At 41.9% G+C, this 16,830-nt stretch overlaps 1 protein-coding gene across 2 annotated transcripts in view; it reads right to left on the minus strand.

The window, feature by feature from the left end:
- Positions 1-12,758: 12,758 nt before the first annotated feature.
- hace1 (HECT domain and ankyrin repeat containing E3 ubiquitin protein ligase 1) overlaps positions 12,759-16,830 on the minus strand; it is a 54,475-nt gene continuing 50,403 nt past the window's right edge. For both annotated transcript variants that reach the window (XM_080471508.1, XM_080471507.1), the window contains one exon: positions 12,759-14,395. In XM_080471508.1, the coding sequence (XP_080327634.1) occupies positions 14,293-14,395 (103 nt within the window). In that variant the 3' untranslated portion in view covers positions 12,759-14,292. The remainder of the gene's footprint in view (positions 14,396-16,830) is intronic.

The following is a 16,830-nucleotide window of genomic DNA, read 5'->3' on the forward strand; positions in this document are numbered from 1 at the left end:
GAGATACCTGACACTGTCTGGTATCGATCACAGGCGTACGACCACCACCTCGGGCGTCCTTGAACCTTGCGACACTATGACCAATGATTAGAGCCACAACCACAGGTTTCACTAACGACTCTCCCGCGATTGCAATCTTTCATTTGCAATGGCCGAAAATGGCAGCGTGTGGGAGGCTTTACAGAGTAAATATCCCAACTTTGCGATGCCTCCCAGAGTTTCTTTGTTTTTTTTGAGTAGAGAATCGGATCATTATTGCCTCAATGTGGCTGCAGAAAGAAAAACTCAGATTACAAGCCAGTAGACGAGGACGAAACCCCCTCAGAGATCATCAGACACTGGCAGCAGGCAGAAGGAAAAGGAGTGGGGGTGTTCTTTCATAGCTGACAGGTATTGTCCAAGGTGGTTGGTATCCTTTAAAATAATGTGAGTCCTTGTTTTGTCGCGAGTTTAGTTTGGTCTGTTCATTATGGATTGTGCTGCAGGCTCCTCCTGTTATCATAACATTAAATGAATGACAGTACCCCGCTCGCTCAGTTGGTAGAGCATGAGACTCACAATCTCAATGTAGAGGGTTCATGTCCCACGCCGGGCGCCACTTCTTAATCGGTGCAATGTGATCTGGGTGACGGTGCTCAGACTGCCACCCCCGTGACCCGGAAACGGATAAGCAGGAGAAAATGGATGGATGGATGGATGGATGGATGGATGGATGGATGGATGGATGGATGGATGGATGGATGGATGGATGGATGGATGGATGACAGCCCCCTACGCACTGCGATTTTCCGACCGTCACAGGCTAAAGATAACGATCGTGGTATCGCTCCAAGGACTGCTGTTGTCATGGTCTTTAGACTAAAGACAACCTGTGATTAATCTCACTGTCTCTCTCTCCCAGATATTCGGGGAGATCTGAGATGCTGCTGAAATCTGTTTATTGCGTTTACATGTGTATTTTGTTGGACTGGGTGTATATATGACTCCACACACACCCCAGTCGCTCTACCATCAGCTGCTTTACAGTTCACAGTTCACACGTGCCCTATCCAGAGATGGGAGCGAACATGGGAGCGAATGCTGTGATGCTGTATAACGCATCAACACGCATCACAACTAATCGACACTCTCAGTTGCGAATTTCATGTATCGAGTTGAATCTTGTTATTCTTGGATGATTTCTTTGCAGTCCAAAGCATGCTCCATGAATATCAGGAATGTCACGCACTGATAAGATCATTTAAGAACAATATTCCGATGCATTACGTCACATAACGAATGTCAGTAATGTGCGGGGAATGACAGGAAAATGATATCCGTAGCTCATCGTGCCGATGTCTAACCGTACCTTTGGCAAAATTCTCATCCCAAGTTGGCCTTTCTGTCTGAAGCAGGACAACTTCCGTGTTTTCTTCTTTCATCTTTTATTGGGGATTTTTTTTCCTAACAAATAAACGCCACAAAGACGAGAGCTCTATCTGCGTTTTTAGGACGTGTTTTTCTTGCACAATAATACATGAATGTGCAATAATGTATTATTGCGCATTCACATCGACTCATGTCGTCGTAACTTGCAATTCAGTTTTGCTTCATTGGGGGGGGGGGGGGGGGGTCAGGGCAGCAAAACCCAGGCTTTAAAGCAGGGGCTCTCAGTCTTGGTCCTGGAGGGCCGGTGTCCTGCATGTTTTAGGTTTCTCCCAGTTGCAACACACCTGAATGCAATAAGGCCTCGTTACTTGGCTTTTTCGCAAGCTTGATGATGACATTAACATGTTTCAAAAGTATTATGGAGCTAATTCACATTTCACTAATTAATTTAAGACCTGAACTGAGCTTCCTCAATTTCTCCACCTTGTATTGCTTCACCTGCTTCACTCCACTAAGTTCTATAATTCTCCTGATAAGACATTTTTCACATAATTTTTAATATAAAGTGATATATGTTGATAAAGTTGGAGTGATTAGATGTTGTCCTTACGTAGTGGAACATCAATCACACTGACATTACTCTTCTAAAAAATAACAAAGCAAGTCTTGTTGCAGTTTCAGCCTTTTCTTCAGCGGTGTTGTACTGAATAAGAGGAAAAAACATTTTGTTGAATGTTGATGATACTTAGGAACACCGACATAATTAGCAGTAAAATCCAGGACCAATGACCGTCCCAGCATTAAGATTACGTCATTCAAAAGATTTTTTTCTTCAATATGAATACAAAGAAACAAAATGGCCTTATAAAGGAGCCATATTGGCGGCAGTGTTCCCCACAGACCATTTTACCTCGTTGATTTAATACCTGGCTGTCCACTGCTGTTGTCTCCCATTGAAGCACTGCAGCTGAGGGAGGGGACAGTGCTCTGACAGGAAGCTGTGCTGCACCGTCAAAATGAAAGAAGACGAATCTAATATTTTTCTCCTCCACGGAATGATTTTTTTTAAAGGGGGACAAATGGTCACATCTCCAATATTGGGGGTACATGTCCCTCCCATGCCCGCCGGTTCCTACGATATGCACACACACACACACACACACACACACACACACACACACACACACACACACACACACAGGAATATACTGGAAATATATGCATTATGCATATGCATATATTGTTGCAATATATTATTGTAATATATTTTCCTATATATTACAATTGGTCCGTAAGGGGTGTGAGAGGCTGTAACTACTAAAGAAAGTTAAAATCTCACAGTGTGGGGAAGCGTTTACACAATACTGTAGAGCTATAAGTAATGTTGCTAAATGACAGATTCATATCACAGCATCGACAACCATGATGTTTAGGAGACGGGCAGTTTTCCATTTGGAAAGCAGTGAACCCTGTTTATAATAGATTACCTTCAGTCAGCTGATAAGGACTGAGTCACTACGATTCTGACTTCATATTTTCCGCTGTCTTTTGGTCAGGAGTCTTAACAGATGTTAGTCTCTCAATACACTGTCCAACATACTTTATTGCTCTGCACAATGAGGGTGCAGAGGTTTTGTAAGTGAACCCCAACTTAAGCGCAAGCTCACAGCCAACTGGCTGAGCCACGGAACAAAAGTTAATTCTGCTGTGTACATGAATGACAGTGCAGTTATTCCATCAAGACACTGCAGCTATAACCACAGTGAAGCTCATGGTCACAGTTCAGCTACTAAACTGATCTGCCTACACTTCATTCATCCGTCCAGTGACAATGTGTGATGCATGAAGTTAAACCATCAAGAAGATTGTAGAGTAACTGTAGTTACTTCAGTGGGAAAGGAGTCCATGACAAACCTACAACATTTACACATGACAATTTTAAAAGAAGAAAAACACCCATGAATCAAGTCAGTGTACTTTATTTCATATTTACAACTAAAATTCGATGCTAAAACAAGGATGTATGGTGGATTAGCCTGTGGCAGCGTGTGAGAATGTTCTTCCTCTGACTATGATTACCTCTGACCTCGGCCTAGTTGATCCTTCAGCCATAAGGATGTCGATGATCTGGAAAACAGTGACATGATGCATATTGATAGGTTAGGGATCATGAAGCTGCTCTGTTTTCCAAACTCGATGTTCTAAATGCTTATCACCATATTTGCATAAAGGAGGGAGATGAGTGGAAGACCGCATTCAAAATCCCCATCGGTCATTTTGAGTATTTGTTCATGCCATTTAGACTCACTAATGCCCCAGCTGTCTTCCAAGCCTTGGTCAACGATGACATGCTCAACCGTGTTATTTTTGTTTATTTGGATGACATTTTGATTTTTTCCAGAACTTTGAGGAACATGTCTAACACGTCCATCTTGTGCTTCAGCGCCTCCTGGACAACAAGATGTTTGTCAAGGCAGAGAAATGTGTTTTTCATGTGGAGTTCTTGAGTTGGTTGGGTTTTATCATCGAGAGGTGGCAGGTGAAGATGGATCCGGCTAAGGTTCCAGCTGTGGCAGAGTGGCACAAACCCACTACTCGGAAGCAGTTGCAGCTTTTCCTTGGTTTTGCAAACTTCTACAGATGTTTCATCCGCAACTACAGCACTCAATCAACTCACCACTCCCTTCCAGTGGACTCCGGCAGCAGATGAGGCATTTGGGACTCTCAAGCAGCTGCTCATCCAGGCCCCAGTGTCAAGTCCTCCTGATCCCAGCCGGCAGTTCATTGTGGAGGTGGATGCCTAGATTCTGGGGTAGGTGCCGTGTTGTCCCAACGCATCGAAGATTCCAAACTACACCCCTGTGGTTTTTACTTCAGATGGCTCACATCAGCTGAACGCAATTCTGATGTTGCAAAAAGGGAATTGCTCGCTGAGGTGCTGGCTCTGGAGGAGTGGAAGCACTGGCTGGAGGGAGCATCCAAAACATTTTGTAGTCTGGACGGACCACAAGAACCTCTCCTACCTCCACAATGCCAAGCGCCTTAACGCCCGGCAGGCACGCTGGGCCTTATTTCTGGGAAAGTTTAACTTGACCCTCGAGTATCGACCTGGGTCACGCAACACGAAGCCCGATGCTCCATCTCAACAGGCCACCATCGAGAGAACTGAGGTGGAACCTGAGAGCATAAGGACTGCCCATAACTCCCTCACCAGTTCTGCTACTGGTATGTCACCATTCATGGTGTCATTGGACTATCAATCCCACTTTTTTCCCACCCAGAAGGAGGAAGTAGCTGTGCCCTCCGACCATGCCAACCTCCGCCGGTGCCGCCGTATCTGGAGAGAGGCCTGGGCCGCATGCCTCCGTACGGCACCCTGCCTACTCTGTCCAGAGGATTCTGGACATCCGTAGCCGGGTCCGTGGATTCCAGTTTTTGGTGGACTGGAAGGGCTATGGACCTGAGGAACGGTTTGTTCTGGATAGGACCTTGTTAAAGGACTTTTATTGGGCGCACCCCGATAAGCCCGGTTGGGGGGGGGGGGGGGGGGTGTCTTGTCACGGTCTTCTGCCATGCTTTTTCTGTGTTCCTTTTCCTGTGTTTTCCGTCCCCTTGTGTGTCTATGTGGTGGGCTAGCACTGGAGCTGAGCTGCAGTCATCATCGTCACCTCCTCCATGAAGTCTCTGGATCATTCTCCCCTCGTCACCAGATCGTCTGCTTACCCAAGTGGTACTATGCTCGGCCAGCTCAGCATTTTGAAGAGAAACTTTTGTGCCCCTTTGGACCTCGTTTTGCTAACTCATGATTTTCCTCCTCTCTTCAGACTCAGTGTGTACTGCCCTGTTTTTGGATCTCCGGTTCTCAACTCCAGCTGCCTGACTCCCGCTCGGCCTCAACCACTCTTGTGGATCCACCTGTTCCAATAAGCAGTCTTTTATTCACTGCAGTCCATCTCCTCGTCAGTTTTTGGGTCCTTGTCAGGTTCAAACCCCTGAAATAGGTAGAAAACAGAGAAGACACGAGTATCGAGAGAAATAACCAGGTGTGCAGTAGCATTCGTCATTTGATACCATGAACTGTCGTTGTGATCCGAGTGATCCACTAGTGCCTTCGTCGTTGAATTTAATTTGGGTTGTTGCAATTCCCACCGGAACAGAGGAAAAACCACTACAATAGCGACGAGAATACCAAATGCTACCCAAGCTCTGGTTGAGTATCCTGGAGGGACTCCCACGGGGAGTCTACCTTTCTTCTTTGTCGGTGTCATCCCAGGCAGTGCCGTGACTTACCTTCTCGAAGGGAGAGGTTACCAGCACTTCACCTTCTTGCCCAAATGTGTGTTTGGCTAAAAGTGTACTTGTCTTTGTGGGTTCCTCAGGTGCTGAGTTCCCTAACGACTTTGAGAATCTCCCTGCTTCACTGACTTTGGGACGTGCAGGCTCTAAACGCACTACACCCCATTGTAGTCAGACTTCCCCTCTCAGTCGTTGGAACTTTCCCTGACAAACCTTTGTTTCTTGCAGTGTGACAAGTGGACTCAAGGGGATCGCTCAGCAACCTTCACAGCAGTGGGCGTGGTCAGAAGTACTTGAAACAGGCCTTCCCGTCGAGGGCTGGACCATGTCTTGCGTTTGATGACTTTAATGAAAACCCAGTGTTCTACTTTCACCGGTTCTTCACCTTCCTGTTTCAGAGTTAGGCACTATTCTCATGTTTAGTTGCACTAAATCGAGACATTTTGTCCATCGTCTTCCTGTTTCTTCCATACGCTTTTTTAGTCTGCTTTTGACTGTCCCGTTTGTTCTTTCTACTCATCCTGCACTTTGTGGATGATGAGCACAGTGGTTTTTTAGTTTTATTCCCAAGTTTTCTGCAACCTTTTGTACGATCTGATTTACAAAATGGCTTCCATTGTCACTGTAAATGAATTTTGGGATACCATGTGTTGGTATGATGGTTTTACATAGATCTTTTGCTACTGTTATTGCGTCAGGGTGTTTCGTAGGGAACAATTCTACCCACTTTGAGAATGCATCTACTATTACTAAACAATATTTATAACCTTCACTAGGACTAAGTTAAATGTAGTCCTTATGAATGGTTTGAAATGGATAATCTGGTTTAGGGAACTTCCCTCGCTTTGGACTTTCATTTCCTTGGGGATTATGTTTGATACATGTACATGCACAAAGATTTTTAGAATAGAATTAAATCCATAGGTGGTGAAGTATTGGTGTACCAGCGCCACCATCCCTCCTGTTGAGACATGGCATTGCCCATGACTCATACTTGCTGCCCTTTTTTTTTTCCTGTTTCTTGCCTTTCTTCTACTTTAAGTTTGTTACTTAATTGAGTGCACGTTTCAACATGCAATTTCCCATTGAATTCGTATTTCTTTTTCCACGATTTTAGATGTTTAAGTGAATCGGGTGGTTTTTAGTTTCATGTATTTTGCATCTCCTTCCACTTCAGCGGTTTTACCGCAACAACTTCCCATTTTGTTGTTCCATGTTGGTTATAAATGCCGCTGTTGCAGAATCAAAGATGAGAAATGTCTCACGGACCAGTCACTTCCTCCTTGAAAGACAAGCTTCTAGGGCAAACCTGTTGTTCGCTCCGGTCTTTCACTGGGCGTTCTATCACAGGAGTAAAGACCGTTTTAAATCTCACTTCAAAACTGCCCAAAGATCCTTAATAAAAAGCTTTAATTTACTCCACTGGAATGACCTCAGCTGACACCGTAAGGTTTACCAGTCATCGATTGCAGTCACTTCGACTAGTCTTTACTTCTCTTATTTATATAGCGCTGCCTGTGGACTTACGTACTACTTACCTGGACTTACCTACGACTACTAAGTTTTATGTAGGGCTTTTGCCTCCGCGAGGACTTTTTCTCTTTTAAGGATATTCGGTCTTGCCTCTCTGATTTAGTTCATCCTATTTTTACTTTCTTTAAACAATAGTTCACTAAATCGACTCACTAAACATCCATTCACACTTTTTTCACCCCATTATTCTTCGATCTTCTCTTCCTCGGATCTCGTCAATCCGGTTCTGAGAAGAAATCCCGGACCCTGCTGGCCTCCCGACCAACTCACGGTCGGAGGTCTTTGTTTCAGGAACCTCGTCCTGCCGTGCACGGTGTTCAGCAGTCCTCTGGACATTCTCCCAGAAACACGGGTATGTTGGGATCCGGCTTGAAGGACCAAGTTCTATGTCAGGTTCAAACCCCTGAAATGGGTAGAAAACAGAGAAGACAGGAGTATCCAGAGAAATAAGCAGCCACAAACATCTTTCTTGCAGCAAGAGAAGACAAAGAGTTCAGCTCTCAGTGTTCGCTCAGAAGTCTTCAGAGGTTCAGAGGGTTGACAGCTCAGGAGGCGATCACACAAGTTACAATCAAGCTGGTTGGAACTGGTTCTTGTGGTCCGTCTTGCAGGAATGAAAAGTACAGCGAGTGTGAAGAGAGGAGAAGTAGAACAATCAGCAGATAAAGATATCATGTCAGCTGTGGGGGCGGAAGGCCGCTGCACCCGAACGCTCTGTACAGAGTTTGCTCAAACATGAAACAATGATAAATAAAGTATTTTCCCAACAGTCCTCCACTCACCGTAAACCATAACAAGGCAGCCTTTGGATCATTTGGAATTGAGATACTCGGTATCGGCAAGTGGCTAAAGGTTAGTATTCATATTTGGACTCGTTCTTCTTTTTTTTTTTTATAAACGTTTTTGTACGAAGAGTATTCAAACAAACAAATATATAAATAAAAATTACACAAACAGTTAAATTGAAATGCTCAACATAGAGCAACACATCTTAAAACATCCCGTTGCTCAAGAAAATCCAATAATTGTTCCCATACACATTCAAATTCCTCTGCTCCACCTGTGACGATCTGAGTTTCTCCAACACGCCGTCTCTTTCACACATGCACTGACTGCATTTATATTAATTTTTCTCCAAAATAAAGCGATCGTCCTCCTGGCCTGCAGGAGTCTGAAGTTAATGATAGTCAGTTGTTTTGAATTGACCTAAAGGTTTTCTGGATCTATACTTCAAATACAGTTTGGCTTTGAGAGGCTTATCAACGTAACAATTTCAGAAATTGTGTGAACGGCCGTGTTCCAGAAACCGTGTACATGTGGATACTCCCAAAAACAGTGAAGCAGAGTCCCTGTTCCTTGGACAAACTTAATGCAGGTGTCTGGGATGTCAGGGGACCGGCGCTTCAGTTTCACCGGTGTGATTTACGTTCTCATTAAGCCATAATGTCGTAATGACTTCATTCTAGTATTGATGGTTTGTTTCTGGGCTCTTCCACTGGCCGTTTCCCCCTCAGAGTTTGATTTGTTCTCTTGTATATCTACTTTCTATGCTTCTAATCTGTCAGTTGTCGATTCCTTATCATTACACATCAAAGATTCATAAAACAAAGAAACTGTCTCTGTTCTTTCAGATTTGAAATGATGACGTCTTCAATCTGTGGTGGTTCAGCCAAGACATCTTTATGGTTTGATGATATAAAATATCTAAGCTGTAGATATTTAAAGAAATGTACATAATATAATAATGTACATCAGGTACAATTGTTCAAATGTACGGAGGCTGCACTGCCATAAAGATCTTCTATTTTCCACATTTCATCTGCCTTTCCTGCCCTGAAATGCATAATACCCCAAATCGGGGGAAAAGGGAGATGGATGGAGTGTCTCCAATATGTTTATTAACTTTATACCAAATGTCAATTGAATTTTTCAGGAAAGGATTCTTGGTCATTCTTTTCAATTTCTTTGGGTCGGCTGAGTGGATATACGTTTTTAAAGGGAGGTTTGAAATACAGCTTTGTTCTATATTTACCTATGGGGGGAGGGGGAGGGGGGGGGGGGGTTATACTATAATTATACCATTCCAAATTTGGTAAATGCAGCCCTCCCCTCTCATAGGGCAGGTAAAGTTGCATCAGTTTTAATCTTTTTTTTTATTTTTTATTATTCCACATGAATTTAATTAGGATGCTAGTAAATTTACCAAAACATGTTGGTGGTAAAGGTAAAGAGAGGTAATGATTGAACCGGGTTTAAAAATGTTGGTAATATGTTCATTTTGATTATATTTATACAGCCAATGGTCATCCATTTGCTTAAACTATTTTCTACCCCAATTTTGACACCAACGTAAGTAAATCCATCATTTGCATTAATAAATGAGGTTTGTGTTGCCGGATTTGTTCTTTCTTCTTCATTCATACAGACTATGGAAGATTTTGAGTGGTGAATAGTACCCAGAGAATCGACCAAACATATCCATCTGTTGCATCAAATTTGGGATACTAACAGCTAGATTTGGTAAAAAAGAATATCATCGGCATATAAAGCTCTTTTATGTTCCTTTTCTTTAATTTGGATACCGGATACATGTAACATACAATACCCTTGTAAGTGCTATATATATCATTTACAGTTATCACACTGATCCAAATACTTTCCAACTGTTGTTAGATTAAACCAGCCTGAGCAGCTCTATCTAGACAGTAAGATGATTTTCTGGATTAACCAGCCGGAGCAGCTCTATCTAGACAGTAAGATGATTTTCTGGATTAACCAGCCTGAGCAGCTCTATCTAGACAGTAAGATGATTTTCTGGATTAACCAGCCTGAGCAGCTCTATCTAGACAGTAAGATGATTTTCTGGATTAACCAGCCTGAGCAGCTCTATCTAGACAGTAAGATGATTTTCAAGCAGGAACATGAATTAACAAAGAAGCAACAACAAAAGAAAAACAAGAAACATCAGCAACACATCTTATGAGAAGTGGAAGTGGTCTTATGCCTCCTGCTCCCTTCGATCAGGGTCCCGTGCCTTCAGGGAGAGAAACACAACTATTAATATCTTTATATATATATATTATAATTTATAATTTATCACCAAATCCAAAATGTCTAAGATTCACTCATGCTCTACAGAGTTGAAAGCCTTTGTGTAATCTAGGAAAAGTATAAAGCCATCATCGGTTATCAAATAGTTGGAATCAATAAGATGAAGTACAAAGCGTAATATTTGCTTTGTACTTCATCTTATTTGATCTTCCTTTAAGAAATCCTGATATAACTACTTTTACCCTTGCTGCCAATACAGATGTAGGTTTTTAATAATCTGTATTCAGGAATGTAACTGGTCTTTGTTTGCTCAATAATCATTTGTCTTTTGCTTGTTGGGGGATTAACTTAACTCAGCCTTGTTTCATTCTCCATTCATTCCTTTCCAGTAAAACATTATCGCCTCAATAGCAACATTTTGCTTTCCTCCCAGAAATGTTTGGAGAAGTTCAGAGTTATTCCATCTCAACCTGGAGGTCAGTCAGCGGCTGTTTTTGTGATGACATGTTGAATTCTTCCATTTTCAAATCCTCCTCCTCACAAACATTTTCATCATTTACAGGAATCAGATTCTTTATCACATTGAAAAGTAATTCAGCATTTTGTTTAGAATAAGAAGGTATATACAGGCTGATAAAGAAATTCAAGCTCTCCTTGGCTAAACTTTCTGTTCCAGGCATTCTTCCCCGTTCATCAAGAGTGTGGGAATTGGTTTTTTTGTGTGTTTTTATAACTTAGTGGAATATGAGGGGTTTCTTTCTCCCTCTTCTCTCCACTCGGCTCTGGGCCTTAAAGATCAGAGGTCTCAAACTCCGATCCTGGAGCTCTGCATGTCTTCCATGTTCCCCTTTAACACACCTGAATGTCCTGATGGTTCTTCAGCACAAAGCCAGAGAACGAGCCGCTCACTGCAGTCAGCCTGTTGAAGCAGGGAGACGTAGAAAACATGCAGAGCTCCAGGACCTGAGTTAGAGCTCCAGGACCTGAGTTAGAGCTCCAGGACCTGAGTTAGAGCTCCAGGACCTGAGTTAGAGCCTCTGCAGGAGGTGGTGAGTGACTCACCTCCTCCTGCAGAGCTACAAAACCTCTTATTGTCACTGGGAATCCCTGAAGCCAAAATGTTCAAATGAGAATCGCTCAACACCGTCTGTACGCTCAGCTTTCCTAACAAACCAATGTTGTGTTTGTGTGGTTGCCATGGCGATGCTATGGACGCTAACAACACTGCAGTCCTACATTTGATCACAAAAAGGCTTTTATGCAGTGAATTATAACTAAATCTTTTAAAAATGTAAGAAACAGATCAAAACATTTCAGCCACAATACAAACTATAGAACGTAACAATCTTTGTATTATAATTCATAGAATACTGTTAATACAAAACATGATTTATGTAATTATATTCAATAAGAGACACAATTTAATACAATCGAAACAGGTTTGATTAAACCGTATGACAAATTATTTTTTACTTAATAGAGGATAATATTTGACAGATTTTTAAAACATTTTGGCCGATCCATTTGTGCAAATTTCTGAAATTACTACATTTTTCAGTTGTGGACAAAACGTAGGTATTATATAATTTGAAGTTTTTTGAAAAACACAACCCAAATAAATTATTTTGATTATTGTTATTATTATTATTATTATTATAGGTGGTGCCTCTTTATTGCTTTAACTTGAAAGAAACTTGACTAAACTCTTGTTTAAAAAAAATCGTATGAACATGAGATTTTACACAACATTCCTAGACTAGTGTTGCTCTTTGAAGTTCTTGTGAGGTTTGGAAACTGAAGCTGCAAAGAAATAAAAAAGGCTTGAATTAAATGTAACAAGCATGAATGTTTCAGTGAGAATTAAATTATTACAAATATATAGTTTACTATTGTATTCTGATGGTTTTGTAGTTAAATTTCAACCTTCATAACGTTTTGATCCGAACCAGAAGGAAAATCTACCCGTTCATTTCCCAAAGAGTTTGTAAACAACTCACGTTTCTCTAATTAATAAAGTTATTATTTCAAGCGTTCATCTTTTGTAAAGCCAAATACAGACATGTACAGTGTGTCTGGAAATTTAAATATCAACAAGAAGTCAATGGTTCTGCACTCCAAAGCTAAAGTTGTACATTTATTACATTTCAACAATTAAGTCCTCAGGTTTACAATTTTTTATATGATTAAATAAATAAAAGGGAAATCATGGAATTTATATTTTCCAATTTTGTGACTTATAATTGAAAAATCTAAAAAGCTCGGAGGAAAAGAAAACTCTGAAGGTTTCACTTAATAAACTTCCCATCAGATGGAACGTTAAAATGCAGAGGACTGCCCTCTCGCCTTTAATTATTATTACACATTCATATTGCATATTCATATGTCCTTTGTGTGAGATAAAAATAGATTAAAAAGAAAGGAAATAGGTACATTTAAATGATACACGGTGAAAATAAAAGTGCAAGGCCACTGTTCAAATGAAAAGAAGGAAAAAGGGATTCAAGGCTCTTCCAGTAGCAAAACCAGATTTATTCAAGAAAATCTTTGAACACAACATATAATCCAAGATAAAATACATTATTTGTCACAGAGAGACATTTACAGTCGGATGTATAAAGGTCGATTTACAATATACGTGTGTCTCAACAAGCTTCACACAAAACTAACAAATGATAGAAAAACCAGCAGATAATCCCTTTTCCACCTGGAAACAGCCAAAGAAGAGAGACGGTCTGGATAGAATGTCCCTCTTAGCAGGATTGCAGACAAATACTCTGAAAATAGGAGTGACAGAAGATTCCATCTTCATCTTTTTGGCAAAATAAATCAAACATCTGTCATGCAAACACATAAATCTCTGGAACCCATAATCTCTGTAAAGGTCCTGCAGAGTGGCACAATGAGGAGTAAAGTCTACCAGGGTCCCAGAGTCCCAGAGTCCCAGAGTCCCAGGGTCCCATAGTCGCAGGGTCCCAGAGTCGCAGGGTCCCAGAGTCCCAGGGTACCAGGGTACCAGGGTCCCAGGGTACCAGAGTCCCAGGGTACCAGGGTCCCAGAGTCCCAGGGTACCAGGGTACCAGAGTCCCAGGGTACCAGAGTCCCAGGGTCCCAGGGTCCCAGAGTCGCAGGGTCCCAGAGTCGCAGGGTCCCAGAGTCCCAGAGTCCCAGGGTCCCAGAGTCGCAGGGTCCCAGAGTCCCAGAGTCCCAGGGTACCAGAGTCCCAGGGTACCAGAGTCCCATGGTCCCAGGGTACCGGGGTACCAGGGTACCAGAGTCCCATGGTCCCAGGGTCCCAGAGTCCCAGGGTACCAGGGTCCCAGAGTCCCAGAGTCCCAGGGTACCGGGGTACCAGGGTACCAGAGTACCAGGGTACCAGGGTCCCAGAGTCCCAGGGTCCCAGGAGACGGTGGACAGACGGACTGGAGGTGGAATCATCAATACACATAACAATCTCAATACTGTCTCAGCTTTGCTTACAGATAAAATACTTTTCAGAACTGATGACTTATAACTCGATCCTCACTGAGTTCTACTCTGGAAGAAATGACTGAGAACAGATTCCAACACAAGTTTCCTGTGTAGTTTGAAAGAGTTTCACTCCTCTCTGACCGGCAGGACCTGAACCTCTGTCCTCTGACGTCCTGAAGATGCAGAGCGGCAGATCGATTCCAAGTTAAATATTCAGCCATGTGTGGATACGTGCGACATACAGCAAGCTTGGATTTAGATGTAGATTTATGGTATAAATGCTTTTGATTCCTTAATAAATATGTACAGAAATAGATTGAAAGATAATAACGATGTCTTTGCATAAATGACCAGAGACCAACTTCCTTAAAAAAAAACTAAAATCTGGTGATGATCTGAGATTCTGCAGCTTCCCTTCTTCATCCAGAAGCACCTGAAGAGAAGGAGGTGAAGAACAGAGTCCAGCAGCAGGAACAGACGGTCACATGACGACCCGACGGCCACACGACGACCCGACGGCCACACGACGACCCGACGGTCACATGACGACCCGACGGTCACATGATGATCTGAACCTCAGGCCATGGTGTAGCCGTAGCTCCCGCAGTGCAGAGCCACCAGCAGCCGGTCCTTCAGGACCTCCTGACTCGGGTATTCAGGGAGTTTCAGCATGTTGATGCTGAGGAGAAGAAGAGGAAGAGGAAGAGGAAGAAGAGAGCAAAACTCAACAAGGAGGGAAATGACATCTCACTCACACACACACACACACAGAGAACCCCTCTGTACCAGTACCCCCTCTCTGACGTGCTCATGCAGACCCGCTGGTCCCCACGTTTGTTTCCAAAGAGCTCTACTGCCCCCTAGTGCTCAGCCAGAATATTCCAACTCTCATCCTGACATCCACTGCAAGAAATTGGTTTGAGGATTTCTATCCAATATTATTTTAACACGACACTACAGATAATACTTTTTATCTCAAATCCCAACGCAGGAAAAAAAACTAACTTTAATTTTACAACTTTGAAAGGTTAGTCTGTATTTATAGTAATATATAGAAGGCAGCTTTACAAACAGCTGGATTTAGGACATAGTTTGACTTAATTAAAACAACTAAATTCAACCAAATATAAAAGTATTCTGCTCATTTAAAGAACAAACTGTTATCAAACATAAACAAAAGGAATTGTAGCATTGCATTAAGTAACAATGGAGCAAAATGTAATAAGGTAATACATTTTCAACTCATTGTCATAACACCTAATTTTGTAATAATCTGCCACATTTTGTAATAACTTGTTACATATTGCAAAGGTTATTACCTGATGTAGAGCCTGTATTCTACCATCGCCATGTTGGCAGCAAAAGCAAAGAGTGATATATAATCTAGTCCAGCTGAATATAAATTTTTTAAAATCTTTTTCTCATTATTAAACATAGAACTATGTATATGGATAAAGGGGAATATTAATTACATAATACACCAAATTACTACATTTACTAAAAAAAATAAATAATGTAAAACCCACATTTTGTATTAACTGCTGTAATATGTAAAATTACAAAAAGCAGCAAAATGTATTAGAAAATATGTTCAATGCAGCAGATTATTACAAAATGTGGCATTATTACATAATGAGTTGAACATTTATTACATATCACACCATTACTCCATAATGCGGCATTACAGGAATTCAGTAAAGAAACAATGAAAAACAAATCTAAACTCTAATAAAGACAGACAGCTCATCACTTCTTATTAATAATTCACTAAATCTTTTCTGAAATGACACGACTGTTTGAACGATGACCAAGCAGCTCTTTTTCTGGTAAAGTTCTGAAAACACTGCATGTCTGACCGGAAACGGCAGAAACACTGAAAACGATGCAGTTAGCATGTCGGGCCACTAGTTGGTGCTGTTATTTGTATTTCTAATAAAACCACTCACGGCCAGATTGCAGATGATCATGAACAGATTTGTTGCAAAAAAGTTCCTGGTGATCCAGACAATAGCTGAGCTCTCGTCACCTCAAATATTATCATTTCAAACTTATTTTATTGTACTGTATGTACTTTTTTAGTGCTTGTCTATGTACAACAAAATACTAATATGCTTGCAGAATCTATAATCTGCAATCTAGGAGGAAGGATTGAGGGAAGATGGGAAGGATGCCATTGGTGTGGATATTGACAGGCAGATGAATGTGTTTGTTGGGCGTCGGTACGACGGGAAGGGTGAGTGAATCATACCCAGATAGGGACGCGTCTTTTCAGGGTACCTGCTAGAATTTCATGAGGAATTAGACTAAAAGTGGAATGAAAAGCATCTCCGGAAGTTGTACGTTATTTCTGGATATTCATTTAATAAAAAAAAGAAACCACGCACCCAACCCACCCACCCACCCACACACCCACACACCCACCCCCACCCACCCACCCACCCACCCACCCACCCACCCACCCACCCACACACACACACACACACACACACACACACACACACATGAATAGAAAACCAAGTTGGATTGTTATCAGAGTGACCGTCTGATACCAATTTGATATGGTATATATATATAATACATTTTTTTTCCACAACTTGAGATGTATTAACTATTTCAACTTTATTTTGGCGGGTCACTTTTCAGCAGTGTGGAGCCTGCTAACATGCAGCATCAGGTCCTTCATCCTCTTTGTGTTTTTCAGCTGTTGAGCGAGTGAATGTAGAATAATGTGACAGGAGGAGGACAGTTTTAACTTGAGATTGGAGGACACCTTAAAGCACATTAATTCACTGGTTTTACTATCGTAGAAGTGCAGAGAGTTTAGTGGAGAAGAAAACGTTGAGAAGACGATCTGAAGCAAAAACGACCAAATCCCAGGAGGATATGGACCAGGAGACACGACAGAGGACATTGTTCTTATTGTCCATCGACTGAGCATGTGCACAACTACTAGTTACTATGGCTGTCGTGCGATTACAAAAAGTATTAATACTTTATAATAAATGTGAGCAATAAGACTTTGAACAGAATCATCTGATAGATGTCTTTAAAAGTCTCCACAGGTGGGCAGAGAACAGAGGGTGGAGGGAAGAAGACAGAGGGTGGAGGGCAGAG

This window comes from Lipophrys pholis (assembly GCF_963383615.2).
Source record: "Lipophrys pholis genome assembly, chromosome: 9".
NCBI lineage: Eukaryota > Metazoa > Chordata > Actinopteri > Blenniiformes > Blenniidae > Lipophrys > Lipophrys pholis.